Source organism: Pygocentrus nattereri, chromosome 3, assembly GCF_015220715.1.
Source record: "Pygocentrus nattereri isolate fPygNat1 chromosome 3, fPygNat1.pri, whole genome shotgun sequence".
In the NCBI taxonomy this organism is placed as follows: domain Eukaryota; kingdom Metazoa; phylum Chordata; class Actinopteri; order Characiformes; family Serrasalmidae; genus Pygocentrus; species Pygocentrus nattereri.
Genome location: NC_051213.1, coordinates 34,028,678 through 34,055,916, shown reverse-complemented (window position 1 = coordinate 34,055,916; position 27,239 = coordinate 34,028,678). Strand labels below are relative to the sequence as shown.

Here is a 27,239-nt window from a genome sequence, read left to right as displayed (position 1 = left end):
TAGAAAAATTAAGCTCTTGACTGGAAGCGCATAATTGCACTTGTTTTTTTTTTTTTTTCATCCTCCCACAGAAACACTTTCATTTTGATACTGTTGGAATTGTCAGCTAGATCCATCAACCTCTGTGTAGATTTAACTATGTCAAAGCCCATAACTTCTTTTTATACTAACACACTCATCTATCTAGCCTTGCTATGTTCTTTTTCATCCCACAATCCTTTCACAGACACCCACTGATTTTGATCATCCTTGACTGTTTGAGCTAGACCCATCAAACCAGATAGAAAGATTCTAATAGCCAAAAGGCAAATGACTAAAGTTCCTGCTGAGAGCACTCAACTATTTAACCGTTATCCTCTTCAACCATCTCACACAAATCCGCTGATCTTGAAGGATTAAACAACATAGAAAAGTTTTTTTTTGAACAAAGCTCACCCCTACACTCTTCTAGGCCTAATGAAATGTGAAATAAAAGGCATATTCGTAATTTTTTTATATTTTAATTGATAGACTCATGTATTGTGTATTTAAACTTTGCAAGTTTATTAGTAATACTCTTATTTCAGAGTTATGTGGAAATAAAAGTTATGCTATTTGTTTTTCTTTGTGGCATCTAGGTAGATACAGCCAAGCAAGTTTTCCCATTGGTTAGGACTTTTAAATCACTGAATTCAGGTGTTCCAGTCATTTCCATGGCCACAGGTGTGTAAAACCAAGCACCTTGGCCTGCAGACTGCTTCTACAAACATTAGTGAAAGAATGAGTCGCTCTCAGGAGCTCAGCTCAGTGAACAGCGTAGTACCGTGATCGGACGCCACCTGTGCAGCAAGTCCAGTCATGAAATTTCCTCACTACTAATTATTCCACAGTCAACTGTCAGTGGTGTTATAACAAAGTGGAAGTGATTGGGAACGACAGCAACTCGGCCACGTAAAATGACAGAGCAGGGTCAGCAGATGCTGAGGCGCATAGTGCACAGACTTTCTGCAGAGTCAATCACTTCAAACCTCCAAACTCCATGTGGCCTTCAGGTCAGCTCAATAACAGATAGAGAGCTACCTTAATTTGCACCTGTTGCTGATATATGCGTTGAGTTGTGCAGCTAGAAGAGCAATGGCAGTAGAATTGGACACTCTGGAGCAGCAGCACATGAGCTTAAGTTCACCAAGCCCAATGCTAAGTGGCAGCTAGAGGGGTATAAAGCCAACATTGAGCTGTGGAGCAGTGGAACTGTGTTCTCTGGAGTAATGGCGCTAATCCAATACCTTTGAGATTAACTGAAATGAAGTTTGTGACCCAGAACTAAACATCCAATATCAGTACCTGATCTCACTAAGGCTCTTGTGGTTGCATGTAATCAAATCCTCACAGCAATGTTCCAACATATAATGCAAAGTCTTCCCAGAAAAGTAGAGGCTGTTACTGCAACAAAGGGTGGACAAACTCTCTTGACTTCAGAAGAAATGAGTAGGTGTCTACAAAATTTGGACATGATTGACTGGTTTTGCGGGCAAGGACTAAGCCTGCAGTCTTAAAAACAGACAGTTCTCCAATGGCCCTTTAGTAAAGGGGGTGGTTCTATTTAGAACCATGAGTTCTATGTAGAACCTTTTCATGCTTAAATAGTTCTTTACATGTTAAAATGGTTCTTCAGACTCACAGAAGATGTGTTGTATATGATTCTATATAGAACCTCTTTGAAAATGTTTCTCTATAGCACCAAAAATGCTTCTGCTATTGTTATGATCGTTCTATTTAGAACCACAAGTTCTAGACTTAAATGGTGAAGTTGTTCTACAGACTGATGGAGAACGTGTTGCATATGATTCTGTATACCTTTTTGAAATTGGTTCTACATAGCACCAAAAGGGTTCTGCTATTGTTATGATGGTTCCATTTAGAACCATGAATTCTACATAGAACGTCTAATGCTTAAATGGTTATTAGCATGGTGGAATGGTTCTTCAGATTGATGGAGAATGTGTTGCATATGTTTTTAATTAGAACCCTGGTTCTACATCACATCGAAAAGGGTTCTTCTGTTACAATGCCAAGCTTGTACCAACAGAAGGAACCTTTTCGGTGCTATATAGAACAACATTCAACACGTTCTCCATCAATCTGAAGAACCATTCCACCATGGAAAGAACCATTTAAGCATTAAATGTTCTATGTAGAACTCATGGTTCTATATAGAACCATTGCCTTCACTAAAGAACCCTGAAAGAACCATCAAGTTTGAGAGGGCAGTGTAGGACTGAACTGTAGCGGCAGTGGAGTTTTCTGTCTAGTCTTGGGCTTAAACGAGGTCTGGGAAACTGACTCATCCTTGAATTGGTCTCGTTGGGAACATAACGGTCCTCGCACCACCACACCTGCTTTAGGAGCACAACTCTCACGCGCATAGCAGGACTTCCTTTTGCAACTCGTAGGTAGAAGTGGAAGGTGGTGCGTGTGCGTTAGTGCGTGCGCTGAGCTCCTCTCCCTCCCTCTCTCTCCCTCTCTGCCTCTCTCTCTCTCTCCTCCCCGGCAGAGGCAGCGCGCTCCTCTCTGCTCTGCGCTCCGCTCTGCCGGAGGATCCACTCGCCGCGAGCAGCTTTCTGGGTGCTCAGCCCTCCAAATGGCTCTCCCGCGACCCCGCGCAGCCTCTTCAGCGCCCCAGTGACGCACGCCGCTGTGCCCCTCCCCGCGCCTTTTTTGTGTGTTTCTTCTTCTTTTTTCTTTTTTTGGTTTCTTTTTAAACCCCCGCTTTAAACTTTAAATGCCCCGTCCTCAGCGCGCTCCCGCTGCGGGGCCATGCTGAGCCACCGCCGCGCGGCTCCTCTGCTGCTGGCCCTCAGCGCGCTCACCGTCGCCAGACTGGCGCGCGCCTGGAGCGACGACGACCTGCTGCTGCCGCCCGTCAACTCCACCGCGCGCTTCCTGGCCAACCTGGAGGTGGATGTAGCTTACGCGAGAGGCTCCTCCACTTCGGCCGCTTCTTCCACCTCCTCGTCCTCTTCCTCCGCCTCCTCCACCGCGACCTCCTCCGGCGCGTGCAACGTGAGCGTGGAGCGGCTGCCCGCGCGGCTGGTGGCGCGCTGGGACGGCGCGGTGGGCTTCCGCTGCGACGTGCTCGTCTACACGACCAACACGCACGGCAAGGCGTTCTTCTCGGCCGCCTTCAGCCGCGCCGTCTCGCCCGTCTTCATCGAGCACGTGGGGCTCGCGGGCGGTCAGCAGGAGCTGCGGCTCTGCGTGGGCTGCGGCGGCGCGGGAGGAGCCCGGCAGCACCGGAGAGCCGGAGCCGTGCGCTTCTGCTGCCTGGACTTCGCCCTGGACGAGCTGAAGGGGGACCGGAGCTGGAGGCTCAACCGCAAGCCCATCGAGTCGACCCTCGTGGCGTGTTTCATGACTCTGGTCATCATCGTGTGGAGCGTTGCTGCCCTCATCTGGCCGGTGCCCATCATCGCGGGCTTCCTGCCCAACGGCATGGAGCAGAGAAGACCCCGATAAGGGGAAGATGCGCTAAAGGGGCTCACCGGGCCAACAGGCTGAAAACATGCGATTCTTTCTAAAGCTCGATTCGGTGTGGACACGCGCGGACTGAGCTTCTCTACTAGCCTAGCTGGGATTTGTTTTATAAATCTATGAAGTAGAGAGTAAAATAGCCTGTTCTGTTCATTCAGGTGTCCCTGCAAATGTTTGTAACGTTTTTTTATTATCTTGAAATCTCTTCAAGTTTGTCGAGACCCGTTTTTTAAGCGTTAGCACTAAACAGAGTGAGCATTTAGAAACATGAGCAAGCCTGTTTTGTATTGTTGTTGCCTGCTGTGCGCCTAAAGGCCAGCTTATCACACCTGTATTTGTAAGAGCCAATAAAATGTGTTTAGAAAGTTCACCTGTGGAAAACACTCGTGTTTCTCGGCGGGCCGCTGTTTTGTGCTACCGCGTGGAAATGTCCTACCGCCCCACATGAAACTAGGCAGGATGTTCTGACGGGCTAGGTGACCTTCTCAGAAAACGCGACCAAATAAAAGGATATTTTGATTGCCTAAATCACAAGATCAGGGAGTAGGTCATCATATTAATCCGAGTCTGTGCGGAATTAACATTTAAAACACAACTAAACGTTTGAAACCTAAAGCTACTGTACTAGAACTCATTCGCGCGTTTCACCAATATTCACCAATATTTCTACACAACTAAATCGCTGAGGTGTAAAGTGCTTCGGAGTGCCGGGGTGTGAAATGTATCACCTCAGGTTGGTTTACAGTGGTGCTGATAGGAACCAGGCATCACGATGTCTACAGCACAGTTTCATTTACCGTCCAAAACCACCAGTGAATCGGTGTCTTCAGGGCTTTTGTGTGTACTAATGGTCAAATAGTGGTAAATATACAGGAGTGTGTTTTATTTTTTGAGCTATTTTGCTTGTAACTGCACGCATTTGTTTGAACTATTTCGCCTTATGGGGGTGAACCTCGCATGTATCCCTCCGCCATGAACCCATTAAAAATACGGTTAGACCAAAATCTCTCAAAACTACAGTAAAGCAGTGTCTGAGATTCAGGCAGCATATCTGTAACGATTCTGAGCAACAGTTCTTGTGTTGTAGTTTTTGTGGTCCACAGTGAACCAAAGAAAAATCGACAGAATTTCCTTTTATAATGAAGAATGGCTAAATCGCCTCACTTCCCATTGGCGGAGAGAGGGTGGAGCCTGAGCCTACCTGAGAGAGAGAGAGAGAGAGAGAGAGAGAGAGAGAGAGAGAGAGAGAGAGAGACTGACTAACTTCTCCACTCCAGGAAGTGAACCCTCTCGGGAGAGAAGCAAGGATTTCAGTTCAGCTTTAATGGCTCAGTCTTACTGAGCTACAGGGAGCAGAATAAATAATGCGGAGTTTGAGTTTCAGCCTCGTGTTTCTTCTGTCTGGAGTTCTGCGGTGGATCTCAGTCTCAGGTAAATCGCCTTTACTGTCCACAGCAGCGCTGCTGGCCGCCACGCTCCGCTGTAGCTCAGTCGACCGCAGGCCCCCGGAGACTAATGACGGCCGTGACCCTGGTCGGTGGAAACGGCCTGCTTATTATAACTGTATTGTGTAAGCGCTCATACCTAAAACACCTGGTTTAGTTCTTTATCCTGTTCAATATTAAAGACACTAAACGTTTTTGTTGATTAAAGATGGCTCGTCTGCCAGTTACAGCCTGCATTATCACAGAGGTTCGTCTCAGAGGGAGGGAGTGAAGTTAGAGAGGAGGTTAGAAAGTTTATATAGTTTGTGCTCATCTTGAACTGGGCCTGAACAATAAACGTCCTGGTTAAATAGAGTTGAACGGAAGTTTAACTCTCCCTCTACTGTGATTTCATCATCCACTCATCTGAGCGTCCTTCAGGAGGCAGCTAATGTCTCTATAAACCACAATGGATTGTGTGTACAGGTCTTTAGTGGTGTCACAGCGGGTCAGTGGCTCCATGAAGTATTTGGACTTTTTTTGCTATTCATAAATGTGTTAAGTTCATTGTGTTAGGAAACAACTTGGCAAACCGAGTGACGTGTATTATAAACAGATCATTCCAACACTGTAAATTTGCTTTGGGCAAAGTACTTATTCAGAAGGCAGCTGCTTCAGGTTGTTATCGCTGGAGGAGTTTCTTTGCAGGCTTCTTCAGGCTTGCATCCAAAGTGTCTTCATGCACTTCTGAGCTTGTGATCACGTCAATGAATACAAGCTCACTGACACCTCTGTAAAAACAAACAAACAAAAAATGGTACAGTAGGCTCTGGCCAGTTTAGTAGGAATTCATCAAATTTTATTTTGTTCAAGATTTTCAAAATCGTCCTAAAGAACTTGATTAAAGGGGAATTTTATCTTTTTTTTTTCAATTTTCTTCATAATTCAGTGGTTGAAATGTAAGCAGAGTCATTGAGTGGTTTGGTGTTCTAGAGGAACTTGCTGAGTTGTTCATAGTGGAGATGATGATGGGAACTAAAACCACTCATCATCTGATGCCTGACGCACTGTTTCACAACTGCCCTGCAATGAATTGTTAACCTAAAGTGTATTTTCTAAAATACATCCAGAGCGGAGGCGTTCATGAGGGCTCTGCGAGGAAAATAGTAGCCTTATTTATGTATTTATTGACTTGATTGCGCCGTTGTGCCACTGTGCCATCCGGATGTCCCAGCACTGAGATAGGACGGGACCGTTTCAGCTCACTCCCACTGTTCATAAAGACTCGGTCAGAAACGGCCTCTACCAGTGCAGTTTCTAAAGATTTACCGTCCAGTCTTCAAACAGAGATCCTCTTAGCCTCTATTTGGTATTTAGCTTATTAAATAATAAACACTGTTTGACCAGAGGAGGATGGGTCTCCCCTTGTGAGTCTTGGTTCCTCCCAAGGTTTCTTCCTCCAGACTGAGGGAGTTTTTCCTTGCCACCGTCGCCTCTGGCTTCCTCACTGGGGGATATATGTTGAAACTGTGTGTTTTCAAACTTCTGAAAACTGCCTTGTGACAAAATTGTTGTAAAAGCGCCATACAAATAAACTTGGATTGAATTGATTGATTGGATTTACAACTATTTATCTGTACCTGTATTACAGGTGTAGGTTCGCTGGTCGTTTTAGATGGTATATAAAGTGGCTGTATTTGAGTTGCAGACATTGACCCCTGGGTCTTATCTGTAGTACTGTAAAGAAGTCTTGAGTGTGCAAGTTTCTCTATGATGAAGTTTTAAAGTACTTAGTTTTTGGGGCTGCTGCTCCACGAGAACTCTCTGAATTCATAAACCTTTTTCGACTTTTCACATGAAGCTTTCCAACCACTAACATACAGTCATGTGCAAACATCACATGACAGTTTATTGATGTAAGTGTAAGTAAGTTAAGGTATTCCCTACAGAGAGCACACGACTGCACAGTGTAATGCACCATTGCTGTTTACTTGCTGAATTGAACATGTTGGCGAAATAAATAAAAATTTCATATTAAAATTAGCAGAAGCCCAGCATGTTTAAGATGCCTGTTGAGGAACTTCAAATAACTTATTTTCAAAGATGAAAACAACAGAGCAAATGTCATTTGACCAGGGTGTTAAAGGACCGTGTCTCTTAGGACACCAGACAGTTAGATATTTTACTTGTTCTTTGTGAAGAAGATTTTCCTTTTTGGATAAAGTGCATTTCTGTTACTGAAGAACGCGAAATGCCTCTTTAAAAATGGTCCTCTTGTTTGCTTTTCCCATTTTTTTCTGCTACATTTGGTGGAATAATTTAATGCAAAGTTATATTTAGAGGTTTTTTGCCTATAGAGACATGATGTCATGGCCTGTCATCCAGATTGTGCTGTATGCTAAACAGACTGTCAGAGGCTTAAGAGGAGATTACTTTTATTCATCGCGTAAATCTGTTTATACACATCACGTTGCAGCACACAGGCCCATTTCTAGAAATTAAGACATCGCCTAACACTTAAAACTGCTTTCTGGAAGTATGATAAAGAGTGTTCTACAAAGAACACTGAATTATACTCTTCATGACTACAGACTAAGCCTTACTGAAAAAGTTTAAAAAGGTTTAAAGAGTGAATCAACCAGCAGACACAGAATTGCTCACATGGACGTGTCAGTGATGTCAGGAACTGTTTACATAAGGAAACCACAGCAGATGTTATAGATGGATAGTTTGATTCTACAGGAAATGAGTGATTTCTGATTTATGATACAGTGTGGTTGTTCTTAGTGTGGCTGGTGCTACGGCTTCATTAAACTTGCTCACTTGCTACGGCTTCATTAAACTTGCTCACTTTTGGGAAATGCGGTTAGTGGGAAGCGGAAGCTCATTGAATGAGCCCCTGAAATAATATACATCTGTTGAGTTTTGACATTTCATTTAAAAAATCTGAAAAAGAATATTTCTGCTTGCCCTCTCTTAATGCACTGCGTGGCTTTTTGCGTTGTCTTGTTGGAATATCCATCACTTGTTGTGATGTCACTCCTTTGTGGGGGAATTCCACCAGTTTAAAAAAAAAATCTGTGTAATGCAGTGACTAATATGTAAACAAATTCGTTCAGTATGGTTTGATGTGAAATAGTTCATTATAATGAAATGTACTGACTCTGATTCTTCTTTACAGTGGTGGTGGTGGGAACCAGAGATCACCATGTCTACAACACAAATATAGCTGTTTTGTTTACTATAGAAACTGACCAGTGAACTCAAACGTGCCTTCTAAAGTTTTTTTTTATATGTAATGTTGGTTATAGTGAAATAGTGGTAAACCTAGAAAAAGAAACTGAAAAGATTTCTTTCTGCCCTGTTTTTCCTTTACAGCGCCCTTTCCAGCGTTTTTATGCCAAAACCTTATTGCAATATTATTGTAAAAGAGTCAGGTATCAGGCAGTGTAGTCATAACATTTCATAACTTTTTGTTATGTAGCTTTTCGAGGCGTTAAAAGCTTCAGGTGTCTTGCTTCCATCTTGACCACTGTGAATAGTTTTGAATGGGTACGTTTCACATCAAATCACTCCTTATGACTCCCTTATTTACATTTTAAGCATTGTGTACATCCATGTAACTGGCAATTTATTATGGGGAGTGGGAATAGAAGGGATATTGAGGTCTATGTGATTGTGTATTCTGATGCCTTAAGTCTCTTTGTGGCCTGAAATATAGCAGAAACGGGGAAAAGTTGGGAAGATGGAGGATGTGACTAAACATCATGGAAACACATGATGAGTGTTTTGGATCTCAGTAGTATAAGGAGTGCAGTCATTCTCTTTGACTGAGTTGTTTCTTAGGTCAGCTTGAAATGAGCAGGGGGATAGTGGGTATAATGTGTTTGTGGCTTTTCTTCAGGGAATCTGACGCTCACCATAACCCCTCGCAGTGGTGCCACCGTCCACATCAACAGAAGTCAGACTGCACAGTCAAAGTGTGAAGTTTGTATTGGAAAGTTGTGCCAGCACTCTGTGACTCTCATAAACAACACAGAGGTGGTATTCAACTGTGCACATCCAGAGGACATCTTCACAGTGGAGATTGTTAAACAGATCGGTAGGCAAATGTAAATAATATAACTACAAGGCTGCACTTCATCATCAATCGTTATTGGGATATTATCCTTTACATTACTGTTATCAGAGACCGCTGCAATGTACACATTTGTGGAAAATCACACATGGTTTACTGTGTAGTGTAAAAGTATGAATTTATGTGGCTGGCTTACTTACTTTTGCGTTTTCCCCCAGTTTGTTCCAAGACATGCAATGAGAATATCACCTCAGAGGAGTATCCCTCTCTTCAAAACTTCAGCCGCACATTCACTTGGAATGTATCCACCCAAGCCCAGAAGGCTTTCAGCTTGAACTTCACCAAAGCTGGTTTAAGGCAGATCCGACCCACGGAGAGCTGTCAAGACAAACATGTCTACACGGTCTCCGCAGGCAGGACCACACTTGGGAGATTTTGTCGCCATGGGACCATCAAAGGGATGAAGGTGTCTAACGAAGGCAGTGTGTCTTTGCAGGTGCCTGGAAAGGGACAGATGGACCCAACAACCTTTGACATTTCAGTGGGAGATCACATACCATGTATTTAAGTTTTACTTCTATACAGTTAAACCTTCCAGTGAAATAACAGGAATGAAATGAAGGACTAGAAAGCAAGTAGAACCAATGCCGTCCCTGTTTGAGCTGAATTAGTTTTATGTGAGGAGATGCTGTAATTTGATTGGTTACAGGCAAGCTCTGTCATTTTAATCCAGTACAAATCTGCAATCTCTGTAGTTTTGTGAAGTCTGCTAAAACATAACAACTAACAACACCACCTCTTTATTTGGTGGTGGAAGACAAGACTAACCTGTAAAATGGAGCTTGACTTGCCTCATTTTTTTGTGAAAATGAAAGAGAAAATGAAATATGTTGGCAGTCACAAACAGGTCAGACTGAAACATCACAGCTCAGATGTACATATCACTCAATAACTACTACAACACAGAACATGGCTAGTTTTGTTATTACATTACTGTTGCTGAGTGAGCTCCAGGTTTATTCAGTGTGGCATTTTTAAAGTATTGCTGATATTACATCACTTATATTAGAGAAATTCCCAGGATAAAACTAAATCAGTTCGTCAGTGTGTTATTTTCTGTGTGATACTGCCATATATATATATAATGTGTGTGTGTGTGTGTGTGTGTGTATCATCGTGTGTGTGTGTATGCATGCATGTATGTATGTCTATATATATATATATATATATATATATATATATATATATATATATGAAAAATATATACACACTGGAGATCAAAACAACAATTTCCTAAATGTAAAGGTCACTGTGTAGTCCTATGTGAATTTGTGCTAACAGGGGTAAAAGAGCAGTATTTTAAGCTTATGTCATGAGTTGTATATATTCTAAAGCAAAGTATAAAAAACTTAAATGAGATAAGTGAAAAAAAACACTGATCAAATTTAGAGAACACTTTCAGATACCTGCTAGTTATTGGTGTTAATCTGGTACCTGGTGCTAATTTTCTTAATTATCTGATTAACCGTATTTAACTGGCAGCCCAACTGTCCAGTTGAGCCGTTCCAAAGTGACTAAAACCCTCCGGCAGCAGGTTGTCCAGATGGAGACCAAAGGGGTGACCCTCTCAGCCATAGTGAGAGAAGTTGGTCATTCCGAGTCTGTGATTTCCAGAGTATTGCATCTTTACAACATCACAAACTCATTCAAGTCACCCAAGAAGGCTGGGCGCCCAAAAAAGACAAATGCAAGAGAGGACAGGATAATGCAGAGAATCTCCATGGGTAATCGGTTCAACACTGCAGCTGGAATTGCTCGCCAGTTCACCACTGAACAGGGTAAGGAACTGTCTCGTCATACAGTGTCTCGACGTTTAAGAGCACTTGGACTGAAAGCCCACTCTGCAGTGACCAAACCTCTCATTAGCAGAAAGAATCAAAAGGCCAGACTAACCTTTTGCTGAGGAGCATGTTGTGTGGTCAGAGGAGAAGTGGTCCAGAGTTCACTTTAGTGATGAAAGCAAGTTTCATTTATTTGGGTCTGATGGGAAACATGTTCGTCAACAAACTGGGGAAAGACTGAACCCAAAGTGTGTAAAATAAGCCGGGAAAAGGTGGAGGAGGAAGTGTCATGGTTTGGGGAATGTTTTCGGCAGCAGGAGTTGGACCTCATACAGCTATATGGCAGAGTGAATGCAAGTGTGTATCAGAACCTTCTTCACCAACATGTGATTCCTTCCTTGCGTTCATCACTCAAGCAGCTAGCAATTTTCATGCAGGACAATGCCCCCTGCCACACAGCAAAATGGGCAAAGCAGTTCCTTGAAACTGAAAACATTGAGATGATAAAATGTCCAGCCCAGGGTCCTGATCTAAACCCATTAGAAAACGTCAGGAAAATCCTTGGTGACAAAGTTACGGTCAAGAAACTGAACTGTGGAAGAGACTGCATGAAGAGTGGACCAAAATCACACCGGTGCAGTGTGGGAGACTAGTGATGTCTTGGGCTGCAGATGTCATTTAATGATCATTCAAAGCAGCGGACTGTATGCTTCCTACTGATTAGTGACTGTTGTAACCCTCAGGAAATTTAGTTGTAATCTTTCTCTGTGCTGCAGTCTTCACTGTTATCTACTTTTGATCATTGTGTTTTCTGCAAAATAAAGGTTTTATGTTGAAGTACCTTGGTTATTTTGTAAAACACTGTTCTAGTGACATGGTATACCCCTAACAAAAAATCCTGACCAATGAAGATTACATTATTTCTGAAAAAACATCAAGTGTTCATAAATGATCTATTTTTGGTCTCCAGTGTATATTTGTGTGTGTGTGTGTGTGTGTGTGTGTGTGTGTATGTATGTGTATATATATATATATATATATATATATATATATATATATATATATATATATATATATATATAATGTTTATTTATTTCACACACACACCGATAGAGACAGGTGTATAAGCAATCTCTATGCTCATTGTCTTACAGTGCTTCCGATTATCCAAGTTAGCCTGCCAGAGGAAGAATCATCACAGGAATTCCTCTCCCCAAACTACCCAGACAGCTTTCCTGACAATGATTTAGTGACATGGTCCTTCAGAGTCCCTCCTAAATACTACACAACAGTGCGTATTCAAAACTACACTGATCCCAAGTGCCAAAGGAAGGATGCACGACTGGAGTACCAGTTGTATTTCAAGAGAGTGGTGAAAAAACTGAGTGAAACCCAGCTGTCTGAGTACCAGGGCTCCTTCAACCTTTCCCTGCAGAACTGTCCGATGCAGCCCTCCTCTGCTCTCTCGCTCCATTTCAGCATCTCTGCTATCAAGAGAGGCAGTGAAGGTTAGTACCAAGCTCTTTCCTTTTGTTTATACTGCCTGTAGGTTTGTGATAAATGAGATGTCTGCACCCAGTGACTAAACCAGTCAGTCAGTCTAGAGTCAGGGCTTTTTCAGAGCTTTTTTCAGACACATCCAGTGAGCAAGCTCTGCTGTTTGTGAAGTCATGTCGTTAGCAGTGCCATGGTGTGGTTTTGCCAACCTGGAGAATGGTGGCATTATTCATCACTCAAAAGGGATACTTTTTCAGACAAAGGCACAATCCCTTTTAACCCCTTGCCCCTACCACTTGGCCCTTATCACTCCATTTTGCATGCTCATGCCTAGGGGTAGGGTGTCCTGAGTTTTGTTGATAGAGGGGTAGGGCGAAGAGTTAGGGCTACCTGGCCCTCCAGACGGAAGTTTTTCATAGACACATCCAAACAGTGTGTTTTGAGAAAAAAAAAAACTGGCAAGATGGCTGCGTGAGAGACCAAAGAAACCCAAAAATGTAAGGTTTTTTTCCTCTGTTAAAAATTACAATAACCATTGTATTGTCTTTGTTTAATAAGGTTGCCTACAGAGCACCACCAGTAGCCTGTTAATGAATTAATGTTCTATTTCATAGGGAAAGATTTCAACCACTACCCCTTGTAACTCTGTTCCAAGGGGCAAGGTGACACCTGTAAACAAGGGGAGGGGTAAAAATGAGAAATGGGATTGGACTGAACTGTGCCACCCAATGTTTTTAACTATATTACATTTGCGTGTTAAGCTCAGTGAACTATATAATTCTACAGCATTTAATTGTGTCTCTGTCTTTTAGTCTCAGAGCTTTTAATGTTAGTGTACCATAATTTCTTGCCCTGTTTAAAACCACTGTTTTTTTTCCCTGAAGATCACTGGCTTGATTTCTGAACTCACCTCCTTTTTCACTGCTCATGCGTATACATGTTCAAACAGTATAATGGGCATTGTTGACCTGCTTTTTTGCTAAACCAAGCACAGACTTGCTGTTGAGGGGTGTAGTAATGATTCACATAGATGGCTCAAGTTCCTGTTGGCTCGTCATGAGGGTAATTTTGGAAGACCCTTGTTTTATGACTCAGTTGTTAGGAGAATAACCAGAAAGCACACCCTTTAAGCAAACAGTCTTGTTGGTTTTTGAACAATGAACAGCTGACTCTCCTGTATCGTTTAAACAATTATCAAATGTTTACATATGCTGTATGTCCAGAAGTTTGTGGACACCTCCTAATTCAGTCTTTTCTCTGACATGATGGGAATGCTTTACTCTATATTGCACTCAAATTCTCAAAGCAATATGTGATCATTCAGCCACAAGAGCATTAGTGAGCTCAGGCACTGATGTTGGATGATCAGTTTAGGATGACAAACGCCACTCTAGCTCATCCCAAAGGTATTAAATGGAGCATCATTACTCCAGAGAACACAATTCCACTCCTCATCAGCCCAGTGCTGGGGGTCTTTACCCTACTCTAGCTGACGCTTGGCATTGGCATTGGCATTTGGCCTTACGCTGATGAGCAGCTGATTCAGAGCATAACATGCTATTGGCAGCACTTTTCTTGGGGGGGTTATACAAGCTGTGTGTGCAATTGAATGCTTGTCAACAAGTCTTTTGCAAAGTACTCTATTTATGGGACCTTCAGTGGTAAAAACCTTTGTGCTCACCATAAAGTACCTAGAGTAATAGATTAAAGTAATCGAGTGCCTGGATACGTTTTTGTCAAATAGTGTTTCTAAAATGTTGTTTCTATGCTTTTGATATCACATGTTTCTGGCTTGCTGGTTGTCAATCTTCATCTGTCTCTGTTGCAGTGCGATGTAATGTAGATCTGAGGAAGGAGAAAGAGCTGCAGATACATATAAAGAAAAGGAAACCAAAATCAGCCTGCGTCTTAAAACTAAATTCACAGATCCAGGAGACAGCCACAATCTTTTCGTCAAGGATCTCGTACCTATCATTCTATGACTGCGCAGAGGAGGACCTGCTGTTAAACATAAACCAAAACATAGGTAGGGTCTTGATGCCAACTATAAACCAGTTATGTTAATGCGTGTTAACCTGTTAATGGCTAAATGCCTCATCTGAAAATGGAAATACAGCTGCATTACACAGCTTCATTTTGGAATTTTAGGATGTAATTTTTGGCCAAAACAAATTCTTGGGCTATTTTCAGGCATTACAAATCCCCAAAACATGGCAAATAATATCTGAATGGTTCCAGAATAATCACATGGAATCAGATTTGAGATGTCTTGATGCATTCGCTTGTGTCTTAAAGAATCATCATCTAATTAGAGATTTTACACCTCTGTAACCAACGTTTATTTCATGTATGAGTAGTAATTGAATCTCTGGTTATCTCTTATCCACAGCCTGTCAGCAGCAAACAGACTGTGCACCTCCTGAATTTTCTCTAAGGGTCCCTGTGCTAGAGAAGTGTCTCCTGGGAGTTCTGCAGCAAGTCACTTGGCGTCTGTACGTCCCACAGCATGGCGCAGTGGAGCTGATGTTTCCCTTGGGCAGCCAGCAGCAGTCTCTGGCTGGCCAGACGTGCAACAGCAGCGTACTCCTCACCGTGACTGAACATGAGCAGGGGAACATCACTGTTGGGCAGTTTTGTCCTCAGGGGCCCATTCACAAAGTGCAGATCCGATCCAACATCACAGTGACTGCCTCCCCTGTAGACAGCAATGACCTGCGGCAGATAACGTATGCCCTTTTAAAGGGTTCTTTCATGGAAACAATAAATGGTAAACAAACCCCACAGAAGTTACTTTGAGTTGTGAGTTTATTAAGTACACCTACCTTGTGCCTGCATTTTATGAGGTACAACTACCATATAGGTACAGTGTGAAGAGACCACTAAAGGACCACATATTATTTGGGTGGGATGGTGGACCATTCTTGACACTACCATGTTGGTGTCACTGCTAGGTTGAGATTAGTCCCCTAGTCAAAGACCGTGAGCCAGTAGTGTTTGTTGAAGATGATTAAGTATTCCTTGACTAAGACAAATTGTGCATTGAAAAGGCTTGACTCAGTGTACTAATTTGGTAGGTGTGTCAAAGCAAAGAATACACCAATATGGGCATTGAGCTGATGGCAGTATCTGATATTTCCCATGCTGATATGTAATTATAATAGAAACTGGAACCATATCGACATGGATTAGAATGACACAGAAGTGTAAGATTTATTATAAGGTTATTCAATGCAATAAAATAAATGAAATGTAAATGTTTTTGCACGGTAGTCCAGCATCACATTGTATCTGATCAGTCTGACGCCATTAACTAGCAATTAAGATATCGATATGATTCAATGTTATAGCGCATCCCTGTGCCTGATGCACTCATACCAGTATGACACACTGATATGTCACTACCATGATGGTGTCACTGCTGTGCTGCGAATTGTCTCCTATTCAGCAGTGGTGCTTTAATGATATCTTTCTACTGGTGAATGGGTAGAGGGTGGGTGGATATATTGGACAGCAAAACATGGGCTATGGTCAGTGAACCTACAATACTGTGCAAAATTCAGACAATACCCTTCCTTCAAGTAATTCCCACAGAAATGTAACCTGTAATAAAGTTCCCTTTCGCACAGCACTGTATATGTGTAGGTGGGTGTTTCTTATAAAATGGGCATTGGAAGTACCTGGAATACTGAAAACTATATATAGTCATAGTTTATAGTATTATGTTCAGATGGTTAACGCAACACTTGCTTTCTCTTTTCAGAGCACTACATTTTCACCGTCTTGCCGAAAAAGGACACGTCAGTGCTGTTGGCCACTCCAGCATGGCCGGTGGGAATGAGGCCATACTCCACGGTCTCCTGGATTGTCTCTTTTCCTTCACAGCTTGAAGCTCAAGTGGTGTTTACCAACGTCAGCCAGGTCAGTTGTCCGAATCAACACAAAGGCATAAAAGTGCAGAAGCAGGGCTCCCGTGACGAGACTTACAGTTGGAGGATTGGTGAGAAGCTTAAGGATGTGGTGGTGGAAGAAAGCTTCTATCTCAATATGTCTAACTGCCGGCCGTCGAAAGGATCCTTCAGTGTGGTCAGCCAAATCACGTTACTCAAGCGCAAAAGTAAGAAACCTGTAGTCGAAATGTTTACATAAATCAAACAGTGCTTCGCTGTTACTAGATGGCAGTTTTCTTCATGTAATTCTTCTGTCTCATGAAAAATTTCACAGTCTTCTAAGCTGGAGTCTAGTACAACACCCATGCTAAGCTTATTACTTGCAAACATTTCCACTACTGAGGAGATAACTGACTTGTATCATTACATTGATTTATCACTCTGCTCAGGCTTTAGCAGAGCTCAGTAAAGCTGAGATTAATAACTGATCACATTGGTTTATCAGTCTACTTAGGCTTTAGCAGAGCTCAGTTAACACTGAGATTAATAACCGATCACATTGGTTTATCAGTCTACTCAGGCTTTAGCAGAGCTCAGTAACGCTGAGATTAATAACCGATCACATTGGTTTATCAGTCTACTCAGGCTTTAGCAGAGCTCAGTAACACTGAGATTAATAACTGATCACATTGATTTATCCGTCTACTTGGGCTTCAGCAGAGTTTGTCTAAAGAGCATGTTAGCTACACGCCACGGACTGATTTTAAAATAATAACTGTTTCTTTTGAATATTTTTTTATTTAGTTTATTTAGTGGGTAAGCATAAAAGTGTCCTCCTAAAAATGTAAAAAGTAGCTGTATTGTAAATCCTGCCTTTTCAAAATGTAACTTGGACTGAATACAGTTTAATTCTGTATTTTGACTATGCACTCCCAATGTATTCCATTACGTTCCAACCCTGATTTTTAAGATGCAAACAAAATCATTCCGAGTGATTCCAGAGAAGCTTGCAGAGTCAGAAATGTTCATACTGGTGGTGGAAAAAAAACAAATGTACTTAATGCCTCATTACAGAAAGGTACATGTAAGACATTGTAAGGCAAAACAGTCCCCAAAGAAAACCTTTTTTTCCCAGATTCACCATTACTCTAATATAACATACAAAAACAGACAGGTAGGATAACTTGTCGTTTTGGACAGGAAATAAAATGGCTAGATTTGCCTTATAGACATTGCAACCTCCTGTTGCCGATACTATGAAGAAAACTGAAATGGCATCAAAAAACTCCAGAGGGCTTTGTTTACATCTCAACCATTAAATTAGGCACACATTTTAAGAAAGAGGAGCAGCTAGGCATGAGTTTTCCGAGTGCACTCACAAAGCACTTCTGTAAGTCACTGTGGATAAGAGCATCTGCTGAATGACACAAAACTAAACGATGTATTGAAAATATAGCTCGCTTGGCACATGCCCAAAGCCTCATGTTTACATAAGTGGATGCACTTTAAACCTTATATCACAGTGATGACCCAATGATGTAAGTAGAGGTGATCCAATGATCTGTTTGATTTCTCACTTTCAGACAAGATTTTGAGCATCACTCTGAGTGTTTTGAGTGTTTTGTTGGTGCTGGTGGTGGCTGTATTGGCTGTGGTTTGTATCATTAACAGGTGAGCCTTTCTCTCAAATCTCATTTCAACCCAGTGTGAAATGAAGTACTTTGTTTCATTACTGTGATTTTTCTGTTTTTAGTCATTATCCTATGATTCATTGTTTGGATTTTTTTTTTTGGTAGAGTACATTAAGAGTGAAGGTGCAAAAAAATTCACTCTTGCTAGCACCAAATATTTTATAGTGATTCTTTCCAGCAGTGTAAACAAGTTACGTAATGACTGAAACTCGAAAGGGTGCGAAACAGCCTGCTGACCTGGCTATAAACATTATGAATGTTTATTCATTCTTGTTAAAAGTGAATCTTCTCTAATGATTAACAGGAAAAAGAAGAAGCAGGCCGCTCCTGAAGTTTCCGTCTACAATCCCAACGGACATGCCTTCCTACCAGGCCTCCATGGAATTCCCAAGACAACGGAGGATGAGGACGTTCATATTTATCATTGTATTGATGACACCATGGTATATGGGCACCTTCTTAAAGACGGAACTGAAATGAATCACTTTGAACCAGCTGTGGATTCCTACCAGGCCTTTACAGGACCAACAGAAAGGCAGCCATTAACAGAGCCAGAGGTGGGAGTCTACAGACTTTTTACTGGGTCACAAAGTGCTCCAGAAGTGCCTGATAGAGCCCCAGGGCAGGGCAGAAACCCTTTCAGTAAAGACCAGCAGATAGCTGATAAAGAGATCAATGGGGATAACTCTGCCCAGAATGAGACCAACACCACACAAGACTTACAGACAGCACCTATTGCACAGCCTAAGGAGTACGATTCTTAACAGGATGAGTTTGAGGAAGAACACTTATGCACTAAAAGCCAGCATACAGGAGGGCATGGCTGAGCATGTTGCTGGAATTATTTTGGATTTTGATTAGTGTGATTTTTTTTTTTTTTTTTTTTCTTTCTTTCTTTTTTTTTTTTTCTTTTTCCTCTTTAATTTTACCTGTGAGGCTGATGGTAACTTTTTGTCCTAATCTCAGTCCTTTTTTAACGTGTTCTCGGCAGCTTTGACTCAACACTGCAGCACGAGGAGGAGGGGACAGTGAGGAGCAGATTTTTCAAATGGAACAGGACAGCCATAGAATGTTTGAATAATTGCCTTGTGGTGTTAAATTGTAATGTACTGTCTTTACTTTAGTTGCTGTTAGCTGTGTAGCTTTTAGCATTCTCAATTTCAAGCTAGCAGAGTTGTTTCAGAAGTCATGTATGAAATGGAATAGCCACTTAAATCCCAGCGAATGTTATGAATGTTTTGAAATATTAAGCATGTTAAACGGCTCTGTCCAATATTATTTCCAGGTTGGAAAAGGGGTATGTGTCAGGTCTGGTGCTTGCTGATGCTTCTGTTCTTTTGAACCCTTGTCCCTCCAAGGGTGCATCTACCACCCTTCACTTGAGCTATGACACCAATGGAAAGGTGCTTAAGATACTATTGTGGAGGAGAAATTGGGAGACCAAGAAGAAAATGGTGGTGTGCAGGTAGGCAGGTTCCAGATGACCTGGTTCATGTTAATACCACTATGTTCAATTACTCTGGATTGTAGAAGAAGTTTGTTGTGAAGTGTTTGTCACAGCATTGTAAACATCTACTAGATGTCTAATAGTTTGAGGACACCTGCTCATTCAGCATTTCTCCTGAAATCAAGGATATTAATAGAGAGTTGGTCCTCCTCTGCTGCAGTAACGGCCTCTATTCTTCTGAGAAGGCTTTACATAAGATGTTGGAACTATGCTATGAGGATTTGCTTGCATTCAACCACAAGAGTATTAGTGAGGTCATGCACTGATGTTGGATGATTAGTTCTGAATCACAAACTCCACTCTAACTCATCTCAAAGGTATTGGATGGAGGAGCTTCACAGCCCAATGCCGGGGGACTTTATACTTCTCTAGCCAAAGCGTGGCCTTGTGCATGGTGATCTTAGGCTCATGGGCAGCTGCTCCAGAGTGCTCCTTTGATTAGAGGTGGTGCCTGGATCCATTTGGACATGGAGTGTATGTTCATGCTGGTTTCATTTGGAAAGTTTTTTTTTCTGTAATGTGTTTCTTGTTATTTACAAAACTGAAGCTTTTATTTTAACTGTGTAAATGTAAAAATGTGCCTTTACGTTATTCTCACTCATTGAGTCATCAGTCTTGTTCATGTGGGTTTATAACTCTTAAGTTGTACTCCAGTTGTATAAAGATGTCAATGACCAACACAAGTGGCCAAACTAAGTTCTAAATTCACAAAATGGCTAACATAAGCTTTTACAACACTGAAGTTAGACAGGCACCAGATGTATTAAGTATTTAATATAAAACATGAAGAAACAATGTTACATTGTGGACTTGGTTTATGCAGGTAATACATTTTATAAAGAAATACGGCATTTAAATTGTGCCTTTATTAAAAGTAAAGTTACATACATGGGAAAATATGTCCAAATATTTGTATGAGTCAAGATTTGTCACACATGTTACTGAAAGTGCACAGAACAGATTGTAAAGTCTTTTGGGAGAAACCAGAACTAGATTACATAACTCTGGCTCTGAGTGTGAAATGAAGTCCTTTGTTTTATTATTGTGATTTTTCTGTTTTAAGTCATTATTCCATGATTAATTGTTTGGATTTTTTTTGGTAGAGTACATTAAGAGTGGAGGTGCAGAAAAATTCACTCTTGCTAGCAACAAATTTTATTGTGATTCTTTCCAGCAGTGTAAACAAGTTACGTAATGACTGAAAAGCAAAAGGGCGTGAAACAGGCTGGCTGACCTGGCTATAAACATGAATTCTGCATGAATACAAACCCATAAAAAAAATCCTCTTTTTTTATATGAAAATGAAAGTGTTGAGGATAAAAAAATTTGTTTTTTAGGACTGACAATGCTGAAATAAAGAAATGCTGAAAATACATTTACATTTTATTTCAAGTGGGACTGTCTATTTTCATAACGTTTATGTTTATAAGCATAACCTAGAACCTGCTCAAACTATTGGGCATAAAAATAGCTTATGTTGTGTTTGTGAACCTGCTTACTTTGGAGCACAGTGTTTGTGGCATGTGTATTACTAGTATGTGTAATAATATAGAGTGGTCGTTATTGAATGTTTTCTTATAAAACCTCAATTCCAAAAAAGTTGTGACTGCATAAGAATTGGAGCTAAAAAAAAAAAAAGCAGGAATTTGTAAATCCATTTTGACCTGTATTGAAGTGTAAACAGTAAAAAGACAAGATATATATATATATATATGTGTACCATATCAGCTTCAATGTTTTTGCGAAAATACTCTCATTCTGAAGTTGATACCAGCAACACGTTCCAAAATGTTGGGGCTGGGGCAGTTTAATGTTTAAAAACTCATCTCAGGGGATGTAATCATGCTTGGGTATAAAAGGAGCATACAGGAAAGGGCCTAGTGCTTTATGAGGAAGGATTGGTTCAGGTGCACCACTTTGCCAATAAATGCATCACCAAATAATTCAGCATTTTAAGAACATCATTCCTCAACAAAGGACTGCAAAGAATTTTGGTCTTCTACCAATGCATACTGAAAACCACAACCAAATGTCCATGACCTTTAGGCCCTCAGATGGCACTGCATTAAAAACCAGTATGCTTATGTGATGAACATCACCATATGGGCTCAAGAACAAGTTAAGCCTGTACTGCATAGTGGAAGCCAAATGTCAACAACTTGCCAACCTCTCTGGGCTAGGGCTCATCTGAAATGCACAGTGGAAAGTGTATTGAGGGTCAGATGAGTCAATTTTTCTGATGCAAATAAGGGACACCATGTTCACCAAGCCAAAGAAGAAAAGATCAGTTCAGATTGTTACCGGCATAAAGTTCAAAATCCAGGGTCTGTTGTGGCTGGGGAGTATTAGTGCCTATGGCATGGGTAACTTGCACATCTGCCATTAACACTGAAAGACGTAAACGTTTTGGTGCAACATATGCTGCCTTCTCGATGTCTTTTTCAGGGACATTCATGCTTATTTCAACATGACTATGCCAAGCCACAGTCTGTACGTGTAGCAACAGCGTGCTTGTGTAATCAGAGAGTGTGGGTGCTCGTCTTACCTGTCTGCAGTCCAGACTTGTCTCCACTGAAAACATTTGTCGCATTATGAGACATAAAATATTGACAACAAAGGCTTGTACAGTTGTGCAGCCGAAGGCTTGTTTAGAGAAAGAATGCTTTTAAACCTTGATCAGTTGGTGTCTTCAGGCCCAAAATGATTATCAAGTGTTGTTACCTGTCCCAACATTTTTGAAATGTGTTCTGGGCATCAAATTTGTTACCAAAAAACAACGTTCATATTTTGAAAACACAAAATATTGAGAATTTAGAACTTCAAATTTAGAATCACTGCTTTCAGTTCTATTAGCATTTGACATACTGTCCCTACCATTTTAGAACATTCACCAAGAGTGACCTTCCCTTCTTAAATTTTTTTGTTTGATGCCAGGATTTATGTGCAAGAGCTTTAAGTACAGATGCAATTAACAAAGTAGGATATTCATCATGCACCGATACTGATTCATTCCTTACATGTTATATAGGAACTGATGTTACATTGATCAAACATTACTCAGCTCAGACAATGTTAAATTCGCACACAGAAGCCTTCTCAGCACGGCAGCTCTCATCAAACCACTTCCCGTTGGCAGGGCTGGAGAGAATGGCGCAGTTTTGGCTGCGTCCACCATCAGGTTGATGGGTTACCTCTGTCTCCCAGTTCTTGAAGCGCACAGTGGTGTCCATCTTATCCACCCAGTCCCCCTCTTTCAACATGTCATTGATGCCCAGCCAGATGTGTTCCTCAGGCCCGATAGTCTGGCGGACGTAGGCGTAGAGCTGGTCATTCTCATCGCCATTGGCAGGAGTGCTGAGGGTGCCACCCTTTGTTATGCAATCATCACTAGCAGTGTGGAAGGTCTTCTTCACTGGGTCTGCTAGGAAACACTTGCCAGGAACCTTGATGCCTTTCAGGCAAACTGGAATTAGAGGAGCAACAGATAACCCTGTGTTAAAGTTCAAAAGACAGATGCTGAGCGGATGCCACAGCAAGCACATCACTTCCACTTCATAAACCCGTACAACATAAAAAGCCATGCGATGATAATCAGCCCATGACTAATCCACAGCACACATGGCTGGATTCCAGACATCCCACAAATCCCATGTGGTCAGGCTTCATGTTTTTTTTTTTTTTTTAAATGAAGATTGATGAACATTGCTGAGGTCAGGTACAGTATAACTGAACAGGCAGTATTAAAGCTTACTGAAGGAAGCTCATATGCAGGCTTCCAGCAACAGTAGAATATGCATAATTTTGCATTAATAACTGAATCATTTCTGTTTAAAAGCCATTACATTTCCACATTATTAAATGTTTGAGATGTAAACAAAGTCTTTAAGAGTGGTTTGAAACGTGAAGACTTCCCAAATTGCTCACAGCTGTGGTGATAAGAGCCAGATGCCCAGATACTTTAATGCCTCTAAAAGCTACCTCACTGAAAGCTGCTACATGAAATGTACACAGATATGTTGCCAGATGCCTGAGACCTTGTTTTGCAAAAGTTTTGGTCTAAAATGTGTTGCTTGTAAATACACTCACTGAACACTTTATTAGAAACATCTGTACACCTACTCATTCAAGCAATTATCTAATCAACCAATCATGTGGCTGCAGGGCAGTGCATAAAATAATGGGTGGATGGGCTACAACAGCACGAGACCATGTTGGGTTCCACACCAATTTTGGTGCAAAGGGGTGAGCACAATTTGTTTTGGTTACCCTTTCTCCACTTTTTAAGCAAGAAGTTATGGTAGCTTCTTGTGGATTTGTTTTACTTTATTTTCAGGTTTAGCTGTTTTTTTGGACTGTTGGTGGTTTTGTCTGTTATTTTGGTATGTGCTTATCTCTGAAGTCAATAATCCATTGGGACTTTTAAGGCAATATAAACAACCTGAGCTGTTTTCTGGTTTAAATGTGGTTTTGGTCTGGTGATAGGTCTGAGGGGGAGAGAGCTCACTCTTATTTTCTGTTCTGGCCTGACTCTAGAGCAGGTCATAGCATGTTCCTAACAAAGTGCTTGGTAAATGTATGTTCATAATGGAGGGGTACATGCAGGGTGTTGTAAGACAAACTAGACCCCAAAGAATTTACCACTATTTTACCAGCATCAACATTACATCTAAAAACTCAGAACCCACATGTAGTTCAAGTTTATATCTTTGCTGGCATCTCAACAATTCAATTATGCAAGCATCTTGAAAAATTTGTGGAGGTCCCGTTTAATTCATCACCCATGCGGTGCACTGTACTGGGAGTACAGAACCGTCTGAAATTTAGAAATGGTAGAGTGGTCAATGATGATTTTTAAAACTCACCCTGAAAATAAATAAATAAATACATAAATAAATACATGCATTTTGAGTGCTGTAAGTTCATACAGAGCTTTACCGAGTACCTGTTTGTAGAGCTTGCTTTTCCTTCAGCAGATTCAACTCCTGCATGATCTCCTCGATCTTTTTTCTCAGCTCCTCAATGGCAGCACTGTTAGCAGACTCTGATTACATCAGCACATTAGGCAAGAATCAAGCAGTCATTATTCATCTCTTAAAAATAAGCTGCTCAACAAGGCTCCATTATTCTGAGAGTCAGAATAGGCTACACAGTGAAATACGTACATTAATATGATATTCATAAGAAATCTACAGCATCCAGATGTGGATGCTTTTCTAGATATACACACTTTAAAAAGATGGGTCCTCATGGGTTCTTTAGTAAAGGGAATGGTTCCATTTAGAACCATGAATTCCATGAGTACCATGCAAAGAATCATTTAAGCATGAAGTGATTCTTTGCATAACGAAATGGTTCTTTAAATTGATGGAGAATGTGTTGTGTATGGTTCTATATATAGAACGTTTACTGAAAATAATTCTATATAACTCCTCAAACGGTTGTAAGAATAGAAGAATCCTCTGTGGTGCTGTATAGAACCTTATACAACACATTGTCCATCAATCTGAAGAACCATTATACCATGCAAAGAACCATCTAAGCATGACATGGTTCTACATAGAACTCGTGGCTCTAAACAGAACCATTCCCTTTCCTGAAGAACCATGTTTTTAAGAGTGTACCTCAAACTGTCTCCACCACAGACCAGAACAAGGCTGCACGGCTCGAGAAAACACGCCTAAAGTAGTGTAGAGAGAGCGCACCCACCTTTCTTTCCGTTCTTTTTCTTGGAAGAGCTCTGTTCGAGAGAGGAGTGTGCCACACAGAGCATGCAGAGTAACAGTCCCACTCCTCTAAGCCCCATGTTTACTCAGTACTCTTGTCTAACTCGCTTGTTTCTGTCCAAAACTGACCGTGTGTGCTGCTCGGGCTGAGTTACACTGCTGCTGTACTGCTGTCTGTCAGGCTGGCGGAGCAGACCAGCCCACCATGTGCAGTCAAAACCCCCAAACTCTCCCTCCCTCTCTCCCTCCCCCCCTCCCTTCCTCTCTCCCTCCCCTGAACAGCAGCTGTACACAAGCGCACAACATGCATTTGGCCTGACATTTTATTCAATGTGCTTTTTTAATTTTTTGGTTAAACTAAGCAGATTTGTTGATAATGCCTGACTGACAAAACCTATGAACTAAGAAACATATACAAGACTGTACAAAAGTCAAAGACCACACTTCATCTATTTAGCTTCCAGTCAAAACAGCCTCTAAGTCCACATTACTCATTTTCTCATTTACGCATCTGGGAAAAAAGGTTTTTCAATATTTTGTGTATCTGTTCTTCACCTTCATTACAGCTTCCATTCTTTTCAGGAGACTCGCTTTCAGTTTTTCACACCTGCAGAAATATTTTTCCACACCTCCAAAGTTCAGTCTTAGAAGTTTTTGCATTTTCACATCATCCAAATAACCATGAATGGTCTGGGCTCTGGGGTGGTCAGTCCATTGTTCTGAGAACACCAGCAGCTTCTTTGTTTAAATATGCAAATGATCTTTTTTTTGTCTATTTATTTTCTCAGTAAGGGCTTCTTTACAGCTACACATCCTTGCAGACCCACAGCACTGAGTGGTCTTTTCACAGTGGAAGGATGGACAGAAACACCTGTGCTTGTTCTCAGATCTGAAGCAGCTTGATCTTCTCCTCTCTCTCAAAGATGAAAGTGCTGTTTATCTGATGGTGGCAGGTTTGGTGGTCTACCAGGTCTTGCACAGTTGTTAAGAGCCTTATTTTGTTTATAACTTTTGATATCATAATTTTAATTATTTTATACATTATACAGTTCATTACACTGAAAACACAGCTCCACTGCTCCACAGTCCGATAATGGGGGACTTTCCACCGCTTTAGCCAACGACACTGGTCGTGTGATCTTAGACGCATGCTGCTATTCCAGAGCATCCACTTCCATTGGTAGTGCTTCTACAGAGATTATGCAAGCTGTGAGCAACTGAGCACCTGTGTCACCAACGGGTTCATCTTAAAGTAGCCATTAAAGAATTCATCATTTAGGAGTGTCTGGATACGTTAAAATGTACAAGTACAGTGTATTATGGGCAATCAAACAGTAGGAGTAGCATCAAAAACAGTTTAAAAAGTTTAGTCCAGTTTCTGCCGATGCTTACAAGTGTATCCTTTCTAAAGGAGCAAAAGGGAATACTATAAATATAATATATTTCCAAAAGTATTCACGCATCCATCCATCCATTTTCTAAGCCGCTTCTCCATCAGGGTCGCGGAGGGGATGCTGGAGCCTATCCCAGCGGTTATTCACGCACCCATCCAAATAATTGAATTCAGGTGTTCCAATCACTTCCGTGGCCACAGGTGTGTAAAGCCAAGCCCGTAGGCCTGAAGACTGCTTATACAAACATTAGTGAAAGAATGGGTCGCTCTCAGGAGCTCAGCTCAGTGAATTCCAGCGTAGTACCGTGATCGGACACCATCTGTGCAGCAAGTCCAGTCATGAAATTTCCTCACTACTAAATATTCCACAGTCAACTGTCTGCGGTATTATAACAAAGTGGAAGTGATTGGGAACGACAGCAACTCAGCCACGAAGAAGTCGGCCACGTAAAATGACAGAGTGGGGTCAGCGAATGCTGAGGCGCATAGTGCGCAGAGGTCGCCAACTTTCTGCAGAGTCACTACAGACCTCCAAACCTGATGTGGCCCTCAGATCAGCTCAAGAACAGCATACAGAGCTTCATGGAATGCGTTTCCCTGGCCGAGAAGCTGCATCCAAGCCTTAGATCACCAAGCGCAATGCAAAGCGTGAAATACAGAGGAGTAAAGCACCACCACTGGACTCTAG

General features: G+C 41.5%; 3 protein-coding genes across 3 annotated transcripts; 2 read left to right on the top strand and 1 right to left on the bottom strand.

The window, feature by feature from the left end:
• Positions 1 to 2,443: 2,443 nt before the first annotated feature.
• Positions 2,444 to 3,880, top strand: LOC108437331 (transmembrane protein 158). Its single transcript, XM_017714360.2, has one exon. It carries the CDS (start codon positions 2,797 to 2,799, stop codon positions 3,493 to 3,495), a length of 699 nt encoding a protein of 232 aa, XP_017569849.1. The 5' UTR covers positions 2,444 to 2,796; the 3' UTR covers positions 3,496 to 3,880.
• Positions 3,881 to 4,012: 132 nt separating this feature from the next.
• Positions 4,013 to 20,703, top strand: cdcp1a (CUB domain containing protein 1a). The gene is made up of 9 exons (XM_017714398.2): positions 4,013 to 4,941; positions 8,839 to 9,036; positions 9,231 to 9,572; positions 12,008 to 12,361; positions 14,179 to 14,376; positions 14,740 to 15,117; positions 16,111 to 16,464; positions 17,821 to 17,908; positions 18,233 to 20,703. The coding sequence occupies exons 1-9, from the start codon at positions 4,875 to 4,877 to the stop codon at positions 18,690 to 18,692; spliced, it is 2,439 nt and encodes an 812-aa protein (XP_017569887.2). The 5' UTR covers positions 4,013 to 4,874; the 3' UTR covers positions 18,693 to 20,703.
• A 636-nt stretch (positions 20,704 to 21,339) lies between these two features.
• On the bottom strand, positions 21,340 to 25,362 carry clec3ba (C-type lectin domain family 3, member Ba). Its single transcript, XM_017714400.2, has 3 exons — positions 25,142 to 25,362; positions 24,378 to 24,476; positions 21,340 to 22,898 (listed from the first exon to the last, which is right to left on the bottom strand). The coding sequence occupies exons 1-3, from the start codon at positions 25,236 to 25,238 to the stop codon at positions 22,498 to 22,500; spliced, it is 597 nt and encodes a 198-aa protein (XP_017569889.1). The 5' UTR covers positions 25,239 to 25,362; the 3' UTR covers positions 21,340 to 22,497.
• Positions 25,363 to 27,239: the final 1,877 nt, after the last annotated feature.